General features: G+C 41.9%; 1 protein-coding gene across 3 annotated transcripts; it reads right to left on the bottom strand.

The window, feature by feature from the left end:
* Positions 1-3,262: 3,262 nt before the first annotated feature.
* On the bottom strand, positions 3,263-20,137 carry clockb (clock circadian regulator b). 3 transcript variants are annotated; one of them, XM_080520793.1, is made up of 24 exons: positions 20,076-20,137; positions 17,772-17,862; positions 17,277-17,435; positions 16,726-16,814; positions 15,791-15,850; positions 14,939-15,087; positions 13,850-13,941; positions 13,563-13,652; positions 13,203-13,323; positions 12,660-12,773; positions 12,034-12,152; positions 11,861-11,943; positions 11,508-11,614; positions 11,247-11,394; positions 11,036-11,111; positions 9,148-9,292; positions 8,856-8,959; positions 7,988-8,083; positions 7,567-7,725; positions 5,864-6,064; positions 4,943-5,196; positions 4,675-4,807; positions 4,133-4,267; positions 3,263-3,787 (listed from the first exon to the last, which is right to left on the bottom strand). In XM_080520793.1, the coding sequence occupies exons 4-24, from the start codon at positions 16,740-16,742 to the stop codon at positions 3,485-3,487; spliced, it is 2,706 nt and encodes a 901-aa protein (XP_080376919.1). In that variant the 5' UTR covers positions 16,743-16,814; positions 17,277-17,435; positions 17,772-17,862; positions 20,076-20,137; the 3' UTR covers positions 3,263-3,484. The 3 variants fall into 3 exon arrangements, with proteins under 3 accessions (XP_080376919.1, XP_080376921.1, XP_080376920.1); XM_080520795.1 differs by having other exon boundaries at positions 4,133-4,264; XM_080520794.1 differs by lacking the exon at positions 20,076-20,137 and adding an exon at positions 19,627-19,729.
* Positions 20,138-20,301: the final 164 nt, after the last annotated feature.

Here is a 20,301-nt window from a genome sequence, read left to right as displayed (position 1 = left end):
GCTGCCAAACAGATTGAAAATGGCACAAAAGAAAAAAAAAAACATCACAACAACTGCAGCAAATGTCACGTTTAATATTTGCAACTGTTTTTATTTTTCAAATTGACCAAGAGGGGAAGGGAGGGGGTTATAATAATAGCAAACATGTTTGCTTCAAAATATTGATTATTATGACATTTGACTTTGGGGTAGATAAAGGAGCACAGTCGAAGAGCATAAGAAGGGATTATACATACATACAGTACAGGTAAGCATAGCACCATTTTACACTGAATACTGGTGTTTTTTTTTTTTTTTTAGCTTTGTGTATGTGTACGGTATTATACTAGTACTAGGACTTTTTAGAACCAAACTGTGTAGTGGAAAGGTGATCTGTGTATCTGTGAGAGAGGGGAGGACCTCGGTGTCTTTTCAACGGCGTCCCATATCGAATGTCGAACAGTCGCCGAGCTCTTTTCCAACCAGATGTCGTCAGAAGCAAACCGATGAAGCTTGTAATGGAGAAACATGCAGGTTCTTTCATGATGTAAAGCCCATGATTACCATTGCTTTCAAGATGATTTTTTTTTTGTTTTTTCTCATGTGGATTCTTGAAGAAAAAGTCCAGTTTGTTTTCCGCCATAATAATTTCACACCCCCTCTTTTTCCTTCATCTTTCCTTCGCCTGTCAAATGTTTTCCATGATCCAACAGTTACAACATCCACGAGTCTCTTTTATAACACCTTTACATTCTTTGGGCTGGGTATCAGTGACACAAAACATTTCAACACTACCCATTATAGTGACACCTTGAACACAAACTAGTCTATACAGAGGATCTATATTCGCTATGTGACGGGTGGAAGACCTGGTTTCAAATAAAAAGACCCTCCGTGTTAAATCCCTCTACTGGTCCTGGTTTGTGGACCAAGCAGAGATGAGGATTAATCCCTGCTTTGTCACACAAATGGCCTTTCGATCTGAACTGAACGCATCTCCGAGGGTTAGTATTTGAGACATGTCTGATGCGTCGTTACTGTGATTAAATGTCCAGCGGGCTGGTGCCCGTGTTCTCTATAGCCTGACAGGTGAGCAGTGCTCCGCATTGCCTTACGTCCATCCTCTCCCAGGCACACATCTCTTTCCATATGAAAATAGAATGGGTTTCAGTGACAGCTAACACGCAACCAACTTAATTTTACACACACGCACACGCACACACACACACGCACGCACACACACACACGCACACACACACACGCACACGTATTTAGGTTGAGCCGTCCCTCAAGCGGACATGCACAATATCGGGCTCAACCAAAGAGGACGTTTCATGACAGTTACAATTATTTCTTTATACTGCAACGCAAGAACTGATTGGCTATCGCCAGGGGAAACCAACGCCGACACCTCCCCCCCCTCCCTCCCCCCGAGTGATACAAGAAGTAGGATCAAGAAAAGGAGATGCTATAATCACACTCACATTAATCCATTCACACCATCTTTACTACAAGCGAGACGAAAAAAAAACAAAAAAAAAACCCAACACATTCAAGCTGCTCCTTTGCCAACCGTTCCACTTCCTCCAATCCAAGGCTTTTCTGTTTGATATGGCTTATCACTGTAGCACACAGGCTGAGCTCAAACCCATTTCTGCTTTTGTTTTTTGTAATGAACCTGGAACCCAATCCTGGTTTCAACTGCTGTTTGAGAACTGAGATAGATGAGAGAATCGAACTGCATGAAGATTTCTGAGGCCAAGGAAGAGACGCAAGGATGACACACTGATGATACAGCAGACCACGGGGCCGTTAGTAGAAATGCACAATTGCTGGTATAATGGAGCCAGCCGACTCCAGTCAGGGGGAAAGCTAAAGGGTTTTGCCTTTTTTTTTTTTTTCCTTTTCTGCTCAGCTGTCTCAAAAACTCCCTCCACCCTTCACAGAAAAGCATATTTCTTTGCTCCCGTCAGGGAGACTCTGCTTCTATTTTGATAAAGGAAACAAGGCCTGGGGAGGAAAAAAGAAAAGAAAAAAAAATGTAGGTCAAATTTGATTCAGTCGCCACGCCCTTTCTGACACTTCTTCCCCCTGGTCCTTGCAGCATCACTGTATAATCCTTCGCAGTCTAGTTCCAGACTGAGGCAGAAGCTAAAACTTTCCACATTCCTGAGAATACAAGTACCGTCCAGCAACTTCAAACCCTTACTAAGTCAATTATTGTAAGACACGAAGGGGCAACAAACACACACACACACACACACCCGCGTACGCACGCACGCACACACACGTCAACCTCAAACGCACTCATGCATACAAAGATTGTATTCTCAAAAACTCACAGAATCACACCACGGATTACAAACAATTAGGGCTCGACAGTGATTTACTGTACACAACCACATCAAGTGCTAAAGTTTCAGGAGGTTGAGGATATACTGTTTTTTTTTTTTTACGTATAGGGCTCTCTGAGTGTTAAAAAATAATCCCTAATATATACATACGCATGATCTTCATTAGGGGTAATATCTTGTTGGAAAATATATACGCCTTTGAATAGTCTGTTTGAAATTAAAAAAAATCATAATTGACTAAGTTATTGGCACTTGGAATCACTAAACCCGTTATACATACAGTAATCATCCTGCAAATAAGTCAGTTAAACTGGTATCTACTTTCTTGCCAAATATAATTTGTGATTAAAAAGTTAAAAGAGCCATATTTGTCTCAGAGACACAGTGTTCAAAAACACAACTTCCACAGAGTAAAACCCAAGCCCAACCATATTAGTTTTTTAAAACACACGGACAGAGCTTTAAAGCCTCAAACTAGGACTTCTCTCTTTCTTTTTTCTGTTTCCAGCGTGGGGGCGGGGATGGGGTTGGCCGAGGGGAGCACGCCGTTGCTCCACCTCTGACCGGAGAACACTTGAACCAAGTAAAAATTCAATTTTCAAAAGCAACTAATAAAAGCTTACACAGTTATTCTTTCCATGCAATCATATAAAATACTACATTTCCGTTTTCTGTTAGGCTATGCTGGATATTTACATGTTGTGTTTGTTTTTTTTTGTCATTTTTTTTTATCATACAGTCAATCTGTACAAGGTCAGTCCATTTTGCCTTCAAAAAGAGTCCATTGTTATCGGGGGCAATAACAAGTTTTTTTTTTTCTTCCCAGGTTTCCACGGAGACCGGAGACCGGAGACCGGAGCTCCCCCCCCCCCCCCCCCCCCCCCCCCACGACCACGAGGATTTTAATCCATCCTGTTGCCATGGTAACAATCTTTGGTGAGTTCCTGGTGGGCTCACAGACGTTCCTCGTTCCTATGCTTCACTTCTTTCGGATGGAGGAAGGAGGGTAACGACTCTGGGGAAGAGGGAGCTTTGTGGCAGCCACACGAGCAAACAAGCCTCCGCAGTGATCCTCCTTGAAGAGTTTTAAAGGCCTAAACCCCCCCCCCGCCCCGCCGGCTTTCCTCACTTATTGTCTTCTCCTGCTGGCTTCACTGCGGCTGGCTGCTCACACTGTCAGTCCTGTGCGACGACGAGGCTTTCTGCTGTTTCTGCGGCTGCGGCTTCAGCTGCTGCTGGTGCCTCTGGTGGTGGGACTGTTGCTGTTGTCGTTGCTGCTGCTGTTGTTGTCGTTGCTGCTGCTGTTGCTGTTGTTGCTGCTGTTGTTGTTGTTGTTGTTGTTGTTGCTGCTGCTGTGGATGCGCTGCCTGCGTGAAAGTGCCCTGTTGTTGGAGTGGGAAAGCTGCCTGCAGAATCAGCTGGGTAGACTGGTTATTATGGAGAAGACGAGTGCCCTGGATGGAAAAAAAACAAAAACACAACACAATAATTAGAAAACCCGTCAACCATTTTTAAACAACCGTAAAATGTGTAAGAGAATACAGAATACCACATTTTTTAAAACTTACTGCCAGGCCAGACAATAACCCATGATTACTCACTGTTCATCGCTGAACCGTTCATGCAATTCCGGGCAAAGTTTTTGCGAAAAGTTGGTGGCATACATACAAACCAATAAATAAATAAATACAAGTGGACAAAAACATCCCCTTCGCTACCGACTTGCGTTGGCGAAGGTAATTAGACATAAAATAATCAAGCCTCCAAACTCCCTGAAGCCCCTGTCCCCTTCTGATTACCTGTAGGAATTGTTGTTGTTGCTGCTGCCCCTGCTGGCTGCTCTGCGCCACCACAGCAGTCTGGTTCTGGCCGTCAGCCTGGCCTTGGGGAGGCTGGGCAGCTTGCAGAGTCAGAGTCTGCGTCTGCCCTCCCTGCTGGAGTGACACAGAAGGTTAATAAAGAAGAAACACAAGACTATTCAACCAACCCTATTTGTAGTTTTACTTTCTCTAACCGACACAGACCAGTTTTATTACGATCCCTTCATAATGAAATCAAACTGTGATATGTGCAAATTCATTGCACACATCAAAATCATTTATTGTATGATGTGAAATTGTGGAAAATAAATGAAACGAAATGAACCTTTTTGGACTTGAGAGATCTACACAACAGAACAGCTCTGTTTTCTTTGTTCTATTTCTAAAAACTTAAACAAATTCCCAAACACTATAACCTGATTTCTTCTCATCTCGCCACATGTATCATACTTTGGCATCACATTTTTGAAAAACAATGCGATAAATCATGAGACCACATCATCTTGTCCAGGCATGCGTACCTGCTGGCCACCGAAGGGGTTGTACGCAGTAACCACCTGCCCCATGAACATGGACGTAGGAACCATGACGGCACCACACGCATGCATCGGAGCCGTCACCAGCTTGGTTACTAGCTGCTGCCCTGCTGGGAATCTAAAGAGAGTGAAATCGACATAACAAAACAACAGCAGTTCAGAAAATTGCAAGTGGACAGTTATCCTTGGTCAAAATGCACTATTTTAAAATGCCTCAACAGCCTCGCATCAGGTGCGATCGGTGTGTACTTGCCGGATCTGTCGGTCCTGTGTGAATGTTGCCACTGCAGTGCCTTGCTGTGCGTTGCTCTGTGGTAAGCTTGTGCTGATCTGCAGCACGTTTGGCTGACCGGGCTGGGAAATCATCATGGTGTTATATAGTGGACCAGATACAGAGCCCTGGGCTTGAGGCTGAGCCTGAGCAGGCTGCTGCTGCTGTTGCTGCTGCTGCTGCTGCTGCTGCTGCTGCTGCTGCTGCGGCTGCTGCTGCTGCTGTTGACGCTGCGGCTGCAAAGAAACAAGGGAGAGGAGAACGTTAATTAAAAATCCCTCTCAACAATTAAGATTATGTCACTTTGTAACAGCCCGTTGGTCTTGGACAAAGATCGCAAATCCTAGTAGAAAGTACCGTAAAAGAAAATGAACACAAGTGAAACCACTCTCAGATCATTGTGTGGTTACGACTGATACACAACAATGATGCTTTTGTTAAGCAGGCTCGTTTAAAAAAAAAAATTACATTTGTGAAATGTGAAAGTGAGTAAGGTAATAATAAGTACGGCTGGTATCCGTAACCACAGCAAACATGGTCTGTGTTGTCTTTGTATGTTTTATGATGCTTGACTACCACACAGGATTTCCTGTGGTTTGACATGATTATGAGCTCAAACCTCATGCCCTGAGGTTTTTCTCTCGCATGTGAATGGAAGTATCATCACAGTGCAGTCCCGCACTGTGGCGTTCTCTACAGAAATGCAAACTCAAGTATCGAAAGTTTGAACAAGATCAGTGTTTTCTGCAGACCTTGAATACAACTCAATTACAAATTATCATTGACACTTTTCATATTGAAGTGACAAATATGGGGGATTTCTTTCTCTCAATAAAAAAAAGTCAAAACAATTTGAACAAAACCAGGAACATAACGTGTGTTTTGTATGTTTGTGTGTCTCACCTGTGTGAGGGTGTTGGCCTGCTGCTGTAAACTCTGCTGAGGGGGAGGAACCTGCTGCTGGATGGTCAGTTGCTGGCTTCCTGAATGGACGGGGTTAATGGTGGTTTGCTGGACCTGGTTGGTCAGAGTATTTGTTTGCTGGACCGACCCAACCTGAGGGAGCTGTACGTTCATCGCTCCACCCTGCTGCTGCAGCAACATCTGTCATCACAGAGATATCAAATGTAAGACAGGTTAACCTTTGGACATTTCTCTGTCCAATCTGCTCAGTGTTCAGAGCAACAACATGAAGGCCTGCTGTGGGAAAATAAGACTCAATGGATGAATATTCAGGCCGTGAAAGTTTATTATTGCCATTTCTTCGAAATAAATAATGCATGATTCCAGTCCTGATCTAGGTCAAGCAAAATAAGTACAACACAGCAGGAAGAGACAAAGCACAATACACCTACTAGTCTTTTAAAAGGAAGAGAGGTTGCAACCTAGTTTAGTTCACTGAAGAGATTTTCTAGATCTGGAAAATACTGTTGGCACGAACCTTCATGTTTGCTGTTTTCAAACAAGAAACCTTTTAATGCTTGTTCAAAAAACGGAGCGAGCAAAAACAATCAAAGCAGAGCAAACCTTGCTGGTTTATCGATTTCTGCACCAGTATCGGAAAAGTGCAGTTTGATCCAATACAACCTTTTATAAACGAATAAAGAAAACTAATCTGTAAGAAGAAATATAGATAAAAAAGATATAACAGTCAGAGTGAAGCCTTTGACTTAATTCAATAATGAATTTATTTCTATTGCACTTGGAATAAAAAAGGAATCCAGAACTGTAAATCATAAAAGCTTTCAGACATGATAAAAAAAACAAATGCACATAAACAACTACAATCAAAATAATATTTCAAATCTATCCGGCTGCTCCTTGACTGCTTTGTCAATCTGACTGAAGTTTTTCTGATTCCAAGATCGGATTGTCTCGTTTACATAAACACTGAATAAAGTAATCGTAATGTCATCCCAGTTCATACGCACCAAGATGTGACCTGATTCATTTCAGTGGATCAATCCCATAATGCTTTGCACTGTGACATTCGCTATCTGTGACATGCACACAGAATCACACGTCTGACATTACCTGGAAGCCTGCCAGAATCAAAATCTCAATTAACTGGAGTGTGTAGGCGTTTTTTTTCTTCAAAGAAACATTCACCTCAGGCAGAGGCGAAAACCAGCCACTTTTTTGCGCGATATAGCAAGGACTACGTCTTCCTCAAAACATCAGCATGTGCACGCAGTCACATGGCAATTGCAAATGGCAATAAATAGTGGCTTATATTTCTTTACACTAGGTGCTTGTTCCTGCTACCAGGATTCAAAGAGAAGTCCTCCAGACTCAAGGACACGACTTAATGTGGAAAAAGCTCGTGCAAATAAAGAAAACATGTCAGCTCCTTTTTGAAAATACTAACATACAATGCCTGGGAAATATCAAACAGGTAACATAACATTCAATAAAGCTGCATTGGCAGGCCTTTAAGAGGAAGGCGTTGATTCATGAAATGATCTATCGGACATCAAGTAGCACATGGTCAAACTTCGTCTCCAATACTGTCATCAGAATGTGCAGAATCCCTTACAGTATAAAACAATCATTTGCTACAGACTGTTGAGTCATGCTGAACCTGCTTCTGTGTGTCCACAGCGTACCTGGATGCCTTGTCCCTGGACTCTCTGCAGCTGATCCTGGATGTGTCGGAGCTCGTCCTGCTGCCGCTGAATGTTCGCCTGGATCAATCTGGTCCTCTGCTCTAGCTGGTCCTTTAGGTGCTGCATTGCATTCACCTGCGCTGAGAACTCCATCACCGGCTGTGGGGTTGGGAGAAAAGAAGAAAGTGAAGCTTGATGCTGTCGATCAATTCATTGCCAATGATTATCATAATGTCCGAACAATAATTAAAAGGCATAGAAGTATGTCGACTTGCGCTTCTTATTAAACTAGTAATCATTATTACACCTGAAGCCTTTTTTTATTGAAAAAAGAAAAATGCGACATTGGCGAATAATTTGTTCGTTGACAAATAGATCGGTCAGCAAACCGTTAACTTATTCATCCATGACAATGTCTCACCTGAACATTAGTCTGGAGTTGCTGTGCTTGCTGTGGCTGCTGTTGAGTGATCATGCCCGGAGTCACACTCTGTCCAGTGGTCTGGGAGCTCATAGACTGCAAAAACAAAGGAAATCCAACACAGGAATTAGACCTTAAGTGCTCTAAAATGCCTTCACTGCTCAAGCCTTCTTTTAACGGCGCACCTCTACACAGATGGTATATAATCTAACACCCATTCACGTTTTTCACAATGAACTTCTCATCCCGTATGTTGACATAACAGTGCAACCCTGTTGCTGGCTTCTGGCCTACTTCGACATCATCAGCATGCCATCCCCACCCGTCTCGTGACTCAGGGTTGAAAAAGGGGACGGCACAGTAACTCACAAGCTTAGTTTTCATTTGACTTTGGGAAACAGAACAAAAAATCTTTCTGCCAGTCATTTGCTGCTCATATTTGTGATTTATTTGTTTAGCACAGTAAAAACGTTTTCTACATCATAATAACAACAACAACAAAAAAACACCCAAAAAAACCGTGGAGACATGTTGCATTGTTGAGCTCATAGGTGGGAATTGAAAAGTGACAAGAGTTTTGATATTCTGAACAAGGAAAAAAAAACACCTTTGACTGCCTGACTAGTCTTTTCTGATGCTTTCCATCAGGGCTTTGTAGTAAATTCTGTACATTTACAGAAACTCTACAAATAAGTTTTTTGTCGGTTAGACATGTTCTCTTCAGCCTACCGGGTCCTTCCCCCAAAATTACAGGTTATTTGAACTAAATCTCTATTCATGTTGCTTGTGTCTCATACAAAGGTTTCTGCAAAGTGACAAACGACAGGTTGCTATGCAACACTGTTTTTTTCCGCCGACCATGTCTCACCTGGCTGCTGATGGAGGAGCGACGCTGTGATGTCATCTCCATGGTCGAGGCCAGTGACTGTCGGGGCGGCGTGGCCGTGTCCATGTGCAGCTTGGAAGCTGTTGCTGCAGAGACGGAATCATGAACGAGTCTTTTTCAGAGCCTGCTCATCACATCGTATCCTCTTACTGCAGGACTTGGTCGTCCCAATGGACACCGAGATCGACGAGTCACTCACTCGTTTTTGTAACATAGGTTGTTGATGATGCATCAATGATGTGCATGTGCATGCAACTGTGTGTGTGTCACTTACAAGTGCAAGTGTTGTCAGAAACATGGGATGAGGACTTGCGCGAACTTCGCGAGGAAGTTGAAGGTGTTCGACTGCGATCAAATCGCTCCAGAGCCTCTTTTAGGCTGGACGTGTTCAGCTGTGACTCCGAGCCAGAGTCCTGACTCTGAAATGTAAAGACAGTATATAATTGTATCAATACTTTTACTCAGTATACATACATATGGTGGAACACAAATAAAGCAAACTGTGATTAAGCCAAAGATCCTCCAGTATAAAGCCTGTGATGGATGAACCTATGTAAACATGTCGATATACATGCTCGCCAACTGTTCAGACAGCTACGATAAATAAATAGTAAATGATGTTTTTTTTTTTTTTTTTCCCCCCCAAAGTAAATCATTGACTTTCTCCCTGATTCAAAGAAAAAAAAAACATTTCCCTGAGAATATAAAATAGAACATTTTAACATTCTTCCCTGGCTAAATGATACACAAGTAAGAAAATGGACGTCGTCAGAATCAGTGTTGGTCACATCTTGGATTGGTGGGTATTTTCACTTGGTCTTCTCCTAGTCTCAGTCTCAAAAGTCTCAAGTCTGCACACACATTCCGCTTTTTGTCTGTAGCTCAGTGAAAAGATTACCATAGGACCCTCTCAAAAAGAGTTAGTAACCCTGAAAACTTGTTCTGAAATTATTCTCGCAGCTGCATGTTACGTCCCACAGTCGCGTCTGAGAGTGAAACGCTCCTGCACACAGGGAGAGGATACTCAGCACCAGTGAACTCAGCAGTAATGCCCTTGGTTTGATAAGCCACAAAGAGGTTATTTGTAGAACAACAAGCAAGAGGAAACACTCGCAGTGTGCAAATTTGGCAGTGCGGATCTCACAGAAAAGGCTGGGGCGACTTCAATCTTTCATCAGCACATTGAAAAGAAGCATAAAGACAGGTGAACTAACAGTTCCCGTATAAATACACTGACAATAGTTTTAGGTCAAAAACTGCATTGCACTGCAGGCCTTCAAAAAGTTTTTTTATTGTGAAAGTCTGAAAACAGCGTTATATTTTACTTGCAGGGGAAATGCTCACCAGAGCAGTTAATTACTTAATATCTGCCAACTCTTTATGACTAAGTTTCCTTCGGTCTAAATCAGTAATTTTCTTTCAATTGCTTGTATTTTTCAGACACTTTGATCTCTGAGATTGAGAACTTAAAGGACAGTGAATGAGATTCACCTGCAAGTCAAATGTTTCTCAGTGCCAGGTGCTCAAAGCAGCACAGCTCAGGCCACATTTCAAGCATCAGAACAAAGATCAGCAAATAGTTTATGAGACTCTGACATTGAACTTATCTTCTCAGAATAAAACCATGACAAATGTTGAAGAGGCATCATTGTAAAACTCCACAATGCCGCAGACTCCAAGTTTCTGAAATACAACTAAGCTTTTCTTTGAATCTTCATTTCTTTTAAAACAATTAGAGCTCCCTCTTTAAAGAGTGTTTATTAACCACATGTTGTTTAGGCTTTGCATTATATAGTTTTCAATTCTTCATTAATTATTTCAAAAAGGAAAGCGTAATTGTGGATGCAACATTGTTGATGTAAGATTTATTTAAAAGCAAACTTAAATTTCAAAATCACTGATCAAACATGGCTATTTTAGATTTTCCTTTAATTCATTTATTATGGTCTTGGTCTTGTCTGGTGTGGTTGTGACTACAAAACTAGAAGAAACTAACAGGTATTTATTTATTCCTTCAAGTTGATGATACCAATTCCTAAATGTCAAATTTCAACAAATTTCTAAAATGTTTTTTTTTTTTTTTGTCAGCACTTGATGAGTTAGGTTCTTTTAATTCATAAGACATGTGATTACTAGTGAGTACATAGCTGTAACTTTCTCACCTTGTCAACAGTAACTTCTGGATTAGACTCTTCAATGCCCAGCTCTCTGCGCTGTTCAGCCCTCACCTCTGCATAGCTGCAATTCAAACAAGAACAGGGTTTTAGGGAGCGGCCGTCAGATGCAGGACTGTCGCAGATGCAACAGATACAAATTAAGTCATTGAAAGACCCGTTTTCTAATTGTACTATTGAAAGCCAAGTTCAACTCTACCTGACTACTGTGTGTGTGCAGACAATGAACTCGGGTCGCGAGTTCCACTGATGGTAGGTGATGTAGTAGTGTGTCTGCAACCAGATCCACTGTTGACCTTTCGTTAGGAAGCGGTAGTAGCATGACTTCCCTTTGCCGTACTGCATCACTACAAACAAGAAACGAAGGGAGCGGCGAAAGCAAACGTATTACACACAACAAGAACAAAAAAGGCTCCGGCCACTAAATCCGAGCTGAATTTGAAGAAGTGCGAGTACTGACAGTGTTCGTGGCATTTGGCTAGCGTCTCGAGGTCATCCACATGGTAATAATCGTACCCTGACGTTCCCAGAACCTCAAAAGGAAGGTAGCCTATGATTGGCGGTGCTCTGAAATAAAAATGAGTGGGGAAAAAGAGATGAGTTGAGTTTTTTTATTTATTACGAATCAACTGTTCCTGAAGTTAGAAGAGGCTGCATAGTATCAAAAGATGTTCGTTAAAAAGATGGAAAAGAAGCATAAATCTCCCATGAGAGTTATGCTTTGGCACCTTTTCATTCAACATGTAGATACATCACCTAATAGAGAATCTTTCGCAACGACGACCATTTAAACATGTGTATCTGTGTTTTTACCTATGGTCTAAGAAGAGGAATTTCCATTCTAAACTGTGACGAGAGGTAAATTCTTCATTGGGCTCCTCCACTGTACACATTTCCTGTAAATATAAAAGCAATAGGACCAGCTTGTAAGATGTGTTCAATCAAGTCAAATGAATGACGGAAGTGGGAGAAAATGTCGACAATACCTTGATAAACTGAGGTTTGGCCAGACGGACGGTGGCTACGAAGCACACCTGGTCATCGAAGGCAGGTTGTAGTGACCGTTGCAGCACCCCTGCCAGACCGTTCCTCGTCACGTTGGGAACTGCTCCACAAAGAGTGAAAGGACGACACAGAAGGACCACGTTATCAAAAATAAGTCCACTTACGTTTATAACCTAAGTGCAAATGCAGCTCCATTGACTTGTACATAACAGCTGGAGTGTCAGCGTGCGTTTCTGTTGCTCCCCGACAGATTGCCACAGATGAAAATAATGCCCTAATACCCTTTAAATTTAAACTTTAAAGCTTTTCATTGTTGTGGTGCAGTGTATAGGTGATGAAAATGTCTATATTTTTGCAAAACCAAACATTTAATACTGAAAATCTCAACATAAAGCCATTTTTCAAATGAAACTTTCAGTTTCAAAATACAGTGAAATAAAAAAAATAAAAAAATGTCGGTTGCTGTTGCACTATGCATGTTTTTACAAACTTCATACAAGATTTTTCCCTTTTAGGCGAGTTCTATCTTGCCGTATTAGAATTTAGCAAGAATTCTACAAGAGACAGGTTCAAGTAAATCACATTAGCGCATGACTACGAGACATACCATTGTTAAGAGACTTGAAGTTGCCGATGAATTTAACATATTCATAGACGGGAGGTTCTTTAGGGTCGATGGCCCCTCGCAGCATATGACAGCAGAACTCCATGTGATTTTTAGCTGGAGACAAAAGAAAAAAAAAAAACATGGCTTCATTACATTGCATTGTTTCTTGTTGAAGACTTGTCACGGTGCCTGTAAGGGAATCAAACCAGTGAGTGGCACTCAAGCAGGCCAGAAAATAAACACAGCATTTTCTACTGTGATAGTTTGACCAAATATTGCAGCCTTTTGTTTAGCTCCTCCGGTCTCATAAAATAAAATACCAGATGTAGGTTTTTTTTTTTTTTATTTGTTCAATTGTATTTTTGAAAAGACATCACCAACATGTTATATTAAGTAAGATTCATTGATTATTAGTTGTCTGCTTTTGTTTCCATCGCTTATGATAAGACAACCCAAATGTAGAAAAGAAAAGTGAAAAACAGAAAATCACATCGCATCATCAGATACATGAGGTAGGAACAAAAATGATGGGGTGTTACTGACTCTTCAGGTAATCAGTGCTAAGGCTCTCCGAGTCGGAGGGGTGTGTGGACAGAGCCTTATACACCTCGGAGTGTTCCCCAATGGGCAGGAAGTTTAACAAGTTCTGGTCCACCAAGTCCGCCTGTTAAGCACACACACACACAAACGTGCATGAGATCACAACACGAGTCAAGAAAAAGCCAATCCCTCTTTTGTTTGCATGTAGGTCATTCTGACATGTTTAATCTCAGCCACACACAAAAAAAAAAAAAAAAAAAAAAAAAAAAAAATCCTGCTTAAGCTTGTTGTTCTACAATGCAATGTATGACTAATACATTGATTAATTCATCCCACACAAGAAGAACAACATGAGATACTCACTGGCAGGTGTTCTAGTAGAGAGGTGACACTCTCAGAAACATAGAGGATGTTCCCATCGGTCATTATTGCTATAAAGAAGCCGTCCAGAGCCTAAGAAAGAGTGTAAATAGTGGAACATGCTATAAATCAAAGCCTTAAAATTGGATCTCACTCACAAGATTAAATGTTGAGAGTGTGTGACATATCTAACCAACCCCTTATCTAAATATATCTGTTGGGGGATAATATAACAGTAGAATCAGTAAAAAAAAAAATAAAGCAGGATTACAAACAATGACATTTCTTACCTCCAGCATGAGTTGAGTGAATTCCTCATTGCTAAGAAATGGAGGTTTCCAGTCCTGCCTGATTTCACTCGACTCTGACTGGGCTGCGATTTCTGATGAAGGAAGCAAAGAAAACGACGCAAGAAAAATGTCAGAGAAGATATAAAAGGACTTTGAGGAAAGTGTTGAGTGAACTAAATATGAACAAAGAACAGACAGGAGTTAAATTGAATAACCAGACATCAGAAGGCATCAGGAGCACCGGGGCCGAGCGGCTGATGTTTAATCATCTTGCTTGGCAACAATAACAACTTGAACCTGAGGAACGAACCTCGGCTAAGGCCTGCACAATAATTCTTTATACTTGAATAAGGTTGTATCAATAAAATGATTTTTAAATTTAGAATTCAATTAAAACAAATATTTTATCAATAGTTCAGAAAAAAAGCCCAGTAAAAATGTTCCTTTCCAATCAAACTTTCTTTTAAACATCTTCCAAAAATACTGCTGAAATAGCCACTCGACAAGGATAAAAAAAAAAAACAGGACTGTCAGTCAAGTAAGGCTGTATAATTAGTTAATAACACATTTTGTGTCCGTGAATCTTGATTAATCAAATGTGTTTTCATGTTTAAACTTCTAGCACTTAACATTTTTGAAGTAAATTTGATTAAAAATATGGGGAATTATTGCCTCCTCAAATTGGAGTTTAACAGAAAAATGGTCCCACAACAGCCTTGGCAGCAGGTAACCCAGGTATATTTTCTCATTTTCATTTGAGAAAAAGTCTCTGCCTCACTCTGTTAGCTGCTGATGATTTAGAATTTTTTTTTTTTTTTTTTTTAAAGCTGGTTTTCTTCCTCCACATGTGTGGCAGGGTGAAGTGAGGACCTGTGTGACTCGAAGGGACAAAACCTCTACTCTTGTTCAGTGGATCTAGCAGAGTACACTGCACTCTGTTGACGTCTCAGAGCGTTAGGTAAATAAGTTCCGAAGATCATGCGCACCAGAGGTTGCCAATCCACCTGATTATGAACAAAGAAACCTCGACTCTATGAGGTGATGGACATAAACACAGGAAGAGTTGTGAGGACAGTAGGGAGCCTTGACCTTTGTGTTTACACAGGAAGTCGATGCTTTTCTGTAGGATGGTGGACTTGTCCATCTTCCTGGTGTTTCCCGGCAGCATTGTGCCGAGTTCCTTGATGAGGACATTGAACTGGTCTCTCCGCTTCTTCTCTGACTTGTTACGGGACACGCTGTGAAGAAACGAGACAGTTCATCTGCTGCCAACAAAGCCAACGCTGCACTTAATTATCTTATAACATAATCCTAGCAATATAATATCAATCACATAATCTTTGCAGCAATCAGCTTCCTTAAGCAAGCCACCAAGCTACCCTGATGAACACTGATGTTAGCCACTGGCACTGATATCAATGTTGCTCACTAATAAAGTAACCTCGGTGAATAAGTGCTGTCGAGCGCCTGTTGTGGTTTGGTTTCTACACTGACAGCTGCCATGTAAACATGCGGTCAGTCACGACGACTTCTCCGAGTTCGCAACAGGGCTTAGCTAAAGCTCAATTTGACTCAAATGCACAATTTTGGATGGAGAAATGAGACCCTGGGGAAATGTGCACACTCCACAAAGAAATGCAGGGACTGGACCTGATCCCATGAAGAGTTCTAACCACGACACCACTACCTAATTCAGTTTCCACATATGTGGGTTAATATAAGTAGATATATTTTGGGCCTTCTTGTTTTATTCCTCATAATTTTACTTCATACATAAGAAAGACACAGTATCTCAAACCTAATTAGAACATTTCACATGATCAGATAGTTTTTTCTTTTTAAATCGAGGTATATGTTTCAGATATATCAGTAATTTTTCTGAGAAGTGTCAATTGAATGACAAGAAAAAAACTGAGCTCCACTGAATAGTCATGCTCTTACCGTTTTGCTTTGTCCTTTTCATCTTCTTCCATCAACCCATCAAAGATGCTACAATCATCCCTAAAAAAAAAACAACATACGCCACACACAGTCACGTTATGGTTTCCTGTGGACACCTCTCTCGACAGCACATATGCACCGTTAATAATAGCGAACGACGAATGTTGACTAATGAGAGGATTCCTACTACACATGCCAAAAGCTGGTTTATTTTTGGGTCAAGAAAAAAAACGGAGAAAAAAAAACCGTGAAACAGAAAGAACAGGAAGGAATGTATTTTGCTTGCCAAGAAGGTTAATCGTATTTGTATAACTGGGTGTGTTCGTATGCATGTTTTAGTGAATACCAAACAAACTGCTGTCATTTGTACTGAACAAGATACAAATCGATGCAATGTGAGTGTTTTAAATGTCTGAAACTGAAAGATTTGAAAGAATGCCAGAGGAATGGTAATTGTGCTACTTAATCCAACAGATACTCAAAAAAGCCTGCACAATAATTCTACTAATATTGTAGTTTACACAACTCCATAGGTCAAATCTAAAAGTGAGGTCTTTCCTTTCAAGCATTTGCAGCTTTGTAACTGATCCATTTTCACACACTACTTTTGATGTGTCTCTTTCGCCCCATCACACCTTTTTAGGCTATCAACTGATCTTTATTTTAACACCATACGCTGATACTGGTTTTTTTAACTCGTATTCCCAGATTCTCCACTGAAAGTTGGAGGCTTCCCCGAGGCGACTTCACAATCAACTTTTTTTTATATCAAAACATTGTCAAAGAAAATCTGTGAATGACACAGTAATGATAACACTTTGCGAGACCACTTCATGTTGAGGCCAAACAGCTTGTATTTATGAGTGCAGGATTATTCTACATTGGCATGACATCGTGAAGTACTGCGATCCTTTGAGAGTGTGCTGCAAGCATACCCTATGCTTGATGTCATGGTGGCTGCTGATCAGGGCTGTGGCTGCAGTGATTTGTTCTTTAGGCGTGAGGTAGGCATTTGGAAGACCACCTGGAGGGAAGGAACAGCGTGAGTTTGAGCATTAACCACCAGTTCATACTGCAGCCCAGCGGACTGAGAACACGTGCTGTCACGCAATGCACTGCAGAGAGTCAAACAAAGGTGTCTCTTTTCTATCCATATCGCTTGTAATTGACTATTTATCCCATCATGATCTGATAAATGGACAGTCAAAGGCTTTTGGTTTTATTTTTACTTTTTCTTTATGTGCAGATGCACTCCTAAACCCATTCAGCTTAAAAATCTGGAAAGCTGATTAGGATGAAGCTCAAGATTAAAGTTGCAAAGTTGGTTTAAATGTCCATGTTGACAATACAAAGCATTCATTTATGCATTTTAGAAGGTTTGCATCCGTGAAATTACAAAAAAAGACCACAAATGGATCCACTCATGCAATTACAATCAAATTAATCACGTTACAGTTCTATGTGTAACGACATGATCACTTCTCACCCCACTGCAGCTTATGCACGCGCTCAGTTGGGGTCTTCTCTCAGGGGTTGTAGAAAGGGTGTGGGGTCGACGCTGACTTGAGGGTAAAAAGTGGTGTTGAGGTCATTGAGGTCACGAGAGGGCACCGGAACACGGGAAAGACATGGTGGTGATTTGAACCTGGGGGGTGAGATCAGAGGAGAAAAATTCAGTCAGTCACAAAAAGGCGCATGGTGTCAGGACGGTCCAATGACCATCATCTCTTACATCCTCTTGTTCATGCAGAAAAGAATGAATGATTTCACCAGGAGAAGGAAAACTCCTCCAACTCCACTTGAATCAAGATGTGAAAATACAAATTATGGACATCCAAGTTCCCAAAAATAAAGTCTCTGGATTTTCTAAGGACTCTGCCCCAACATGTTTACAGTGGGACTGATCTATACCCCTGCAGCAATGGGAACCTGTTATGAAAATATTTATTATGCGAAAACCCAGTTCCATTTTTTAACTTACTTTGCGGAATGTGATTTGTCTGCCAAACGAGCTGTTTCGGGACCTGGCCTTCCAGGTGCTGACAAATCCTCATGTGCAGGCCACACCTGCCCTACAACACAAAAGACCCGGGAGTCATTCACAAACATGCCACGGGCTTCTTTTTAACGTTAACCGTGCGTGGAAATACTGTCAGCCAACACTGACGATAAATAAGTTGCTGAAGTGAAGGTCAAAATGGAAGGAATGGCAGCAAATTATTGACTGTGTAAACTGGTAAGATAAGCTGAGACCTGCTAACTTGGAAATGTTGGCATTTTTAAGCTCAAATGGAATAATGTATCTGCAACGAATATTCTGATGCCTCACAAAACTGTCCACAAAGCATCTGAACATTCAAAAAACATATTTTCTATCTTAAATAAAACTGCTATAGGTGGATTTGATTTCCAAAACTAACCTTTTAGCTGTTTATTGTGGGAAATGACAAATAACATGTACACAATGTGGGACAGTTAATTTGTTCAACAAAGATGACTTGGTGTAAATATGTTAAAACAATGAGTAAAAGAAGAAAAACAAAAGAGCTCAATTTAATGATTCTTTTGCACCTCGGATGGCTACAATCAAACTGTCAGACATCCCCAACATGTTACATTCTCCTGCGATTATGCATTACTATATTATTCAGCTTTCTGACAGGATCCACTCGTTTATAACTAATGATCACATTTCAACTATTCTGTCTTTGAAATCTCTCTCATGATGAAAAATCTTGTTTTGACAGAATCAACAATCCATAACAGAAACACACTTCATTTATCAAGAGAGATGAGGGGAAATGGAGAAAAAGAAAGCCATTCAGGAAGAGACCTACATGTACTGAGCATGTGTACAGGGCCCCCTCACCTCCAAAGGGGGCCCCATTCCTCACATGCTAATTCACACTTGGGGCACATGTTTTTAAACCACTTTTCGTTTCTCATTTATAAACCTATTCGCAATGTAAATAAACCTCTCTAAAGTATGTGCAGAGCATCATTTGGTATTCCACATATGTGGCACACTATGCAGATTATCATTTCCTCGTGGATTTGGACAATAATAAGAAAGGGAAGGAGATCCACAAGCGCAGTCTTTGCAAAGCCAAGTAAACAACCCTGCTGGAGTCTAAGATACATAATGTAAGAAATTGACCACTTAAATAATAATAACCATCAATAATGTCTGACTGATTAGTGTTGTCAATTACCATTATCTGCACAGGCTCCTATACAGCATGTGGAGACCATCAGCTCTCTCTGCTGTCTTATTATGATGATACGATGGTATTTTGGCGTGTGGGGGGTCGTGGTGGTGGTCCCGGGGCTCTAATTCGGGATGCTGACCTATAGTGGAGTATTCCTGACGGCCAATAAGTGCAGCCTCATTAGACTGAGCTCCTTCATTGGGTGAAGAAGAAGCTGTACACGCTATTGCCAATGAACATATTCTCATGTTTAGCAGTACGACCACGGTGCGGAGCCTTGCGGTCGGTCCAAATAGCCGTTTGGCCGCACGGTACCGTTTAAGAAGCCTTTTTATGACGCCACAGGTGTGAGTTATACAACCGACGGAGAGCAGCCGTGCGGCTAGCTAGCAGGCTAACTAAGCTCGCTGCCGAAAACTGCTCATTTACCTCCGGAGATTTAAGGCTCTTACTGCCCCGGTTTCCTCCCCGCTAGACTCCAGTCGGCCCCGAACGGCAGGTAAAAAAGAGGAATTTTCTCGAAAAGGAGGGGAGAAACGAGTCCCTATATCACAGCGAGCTGGCGCCGAGCCCGAAGCTGTCACGCAACAACTGACATTGAAGACAATATAATCTCTAAAATATTACCTCAAACACCGCAAGAGAGCCGGGTCGAAACATCCGAGTGGGGCAAGGTCCCGGCCGCAGCCGGCAGCGGCGTGAATGTCGGCGGCGGAGAGAAAAAGCCGAAAAGCTGCGACGATGGAAACATTTTCGCGGCAGATGTATGTGTACATACGCAACACACACACACACATCTACACACATACACTGGCAGCTGGGCACGCGCGCACACACACAGTGGCAGGGACGCGCGCACGCGCTCGCCCACTCGTACACATAGACACTGGCTGCTCTGAATGTGGGTCACTGGGCCTTGCTCTCCCTCGAGCGTGCGGAAACAGTCCCGAAGCCTGCGCTGCAGTCCGACCGCTTCCGCACGCCGAAAACACCGTCCACAAATCACCGCGGGACGCGCTCGCTTGACGATCGGCCGCCGCCACTGGCTTCGTGTGCGCATTAAAAATGGGCCTTACCTTTACGGACGATCGACGGCGCTCTCCGTCTTTTGCTTACTTGAGCGGTGCACCGAGGCGGTGGGGGCCAGGAGGACTCCGGGTTGGGGAGAAAAACAGGAGGCCGACTTCATATTACGACGTACAGTCATGCGCAATGGAGACAGTAGGGCGCACTATTTTGCAAGTACAGTAAGCAGCAGAAAAACGGAGGGAATCGCTGAGTTGATCTTCGAAAGGGGGAAAT

Source organism: Blennius ocellaris (assembly GCF_963422515.1).
Source record: "Blennius ocellaris genome assembly, chromosome: 3".
In the NCBI taxonomy this organism is placed as follows: domain Eukaryota; kingdom Metazoa; phylum Chordata; class Actinopteri; order Blenniiformes; family Blenniidae; genus Blennius; species Blennius ocellaris.
This window is presented reverse-complemented; position numbering and strand designations above follow the sequence as displayed.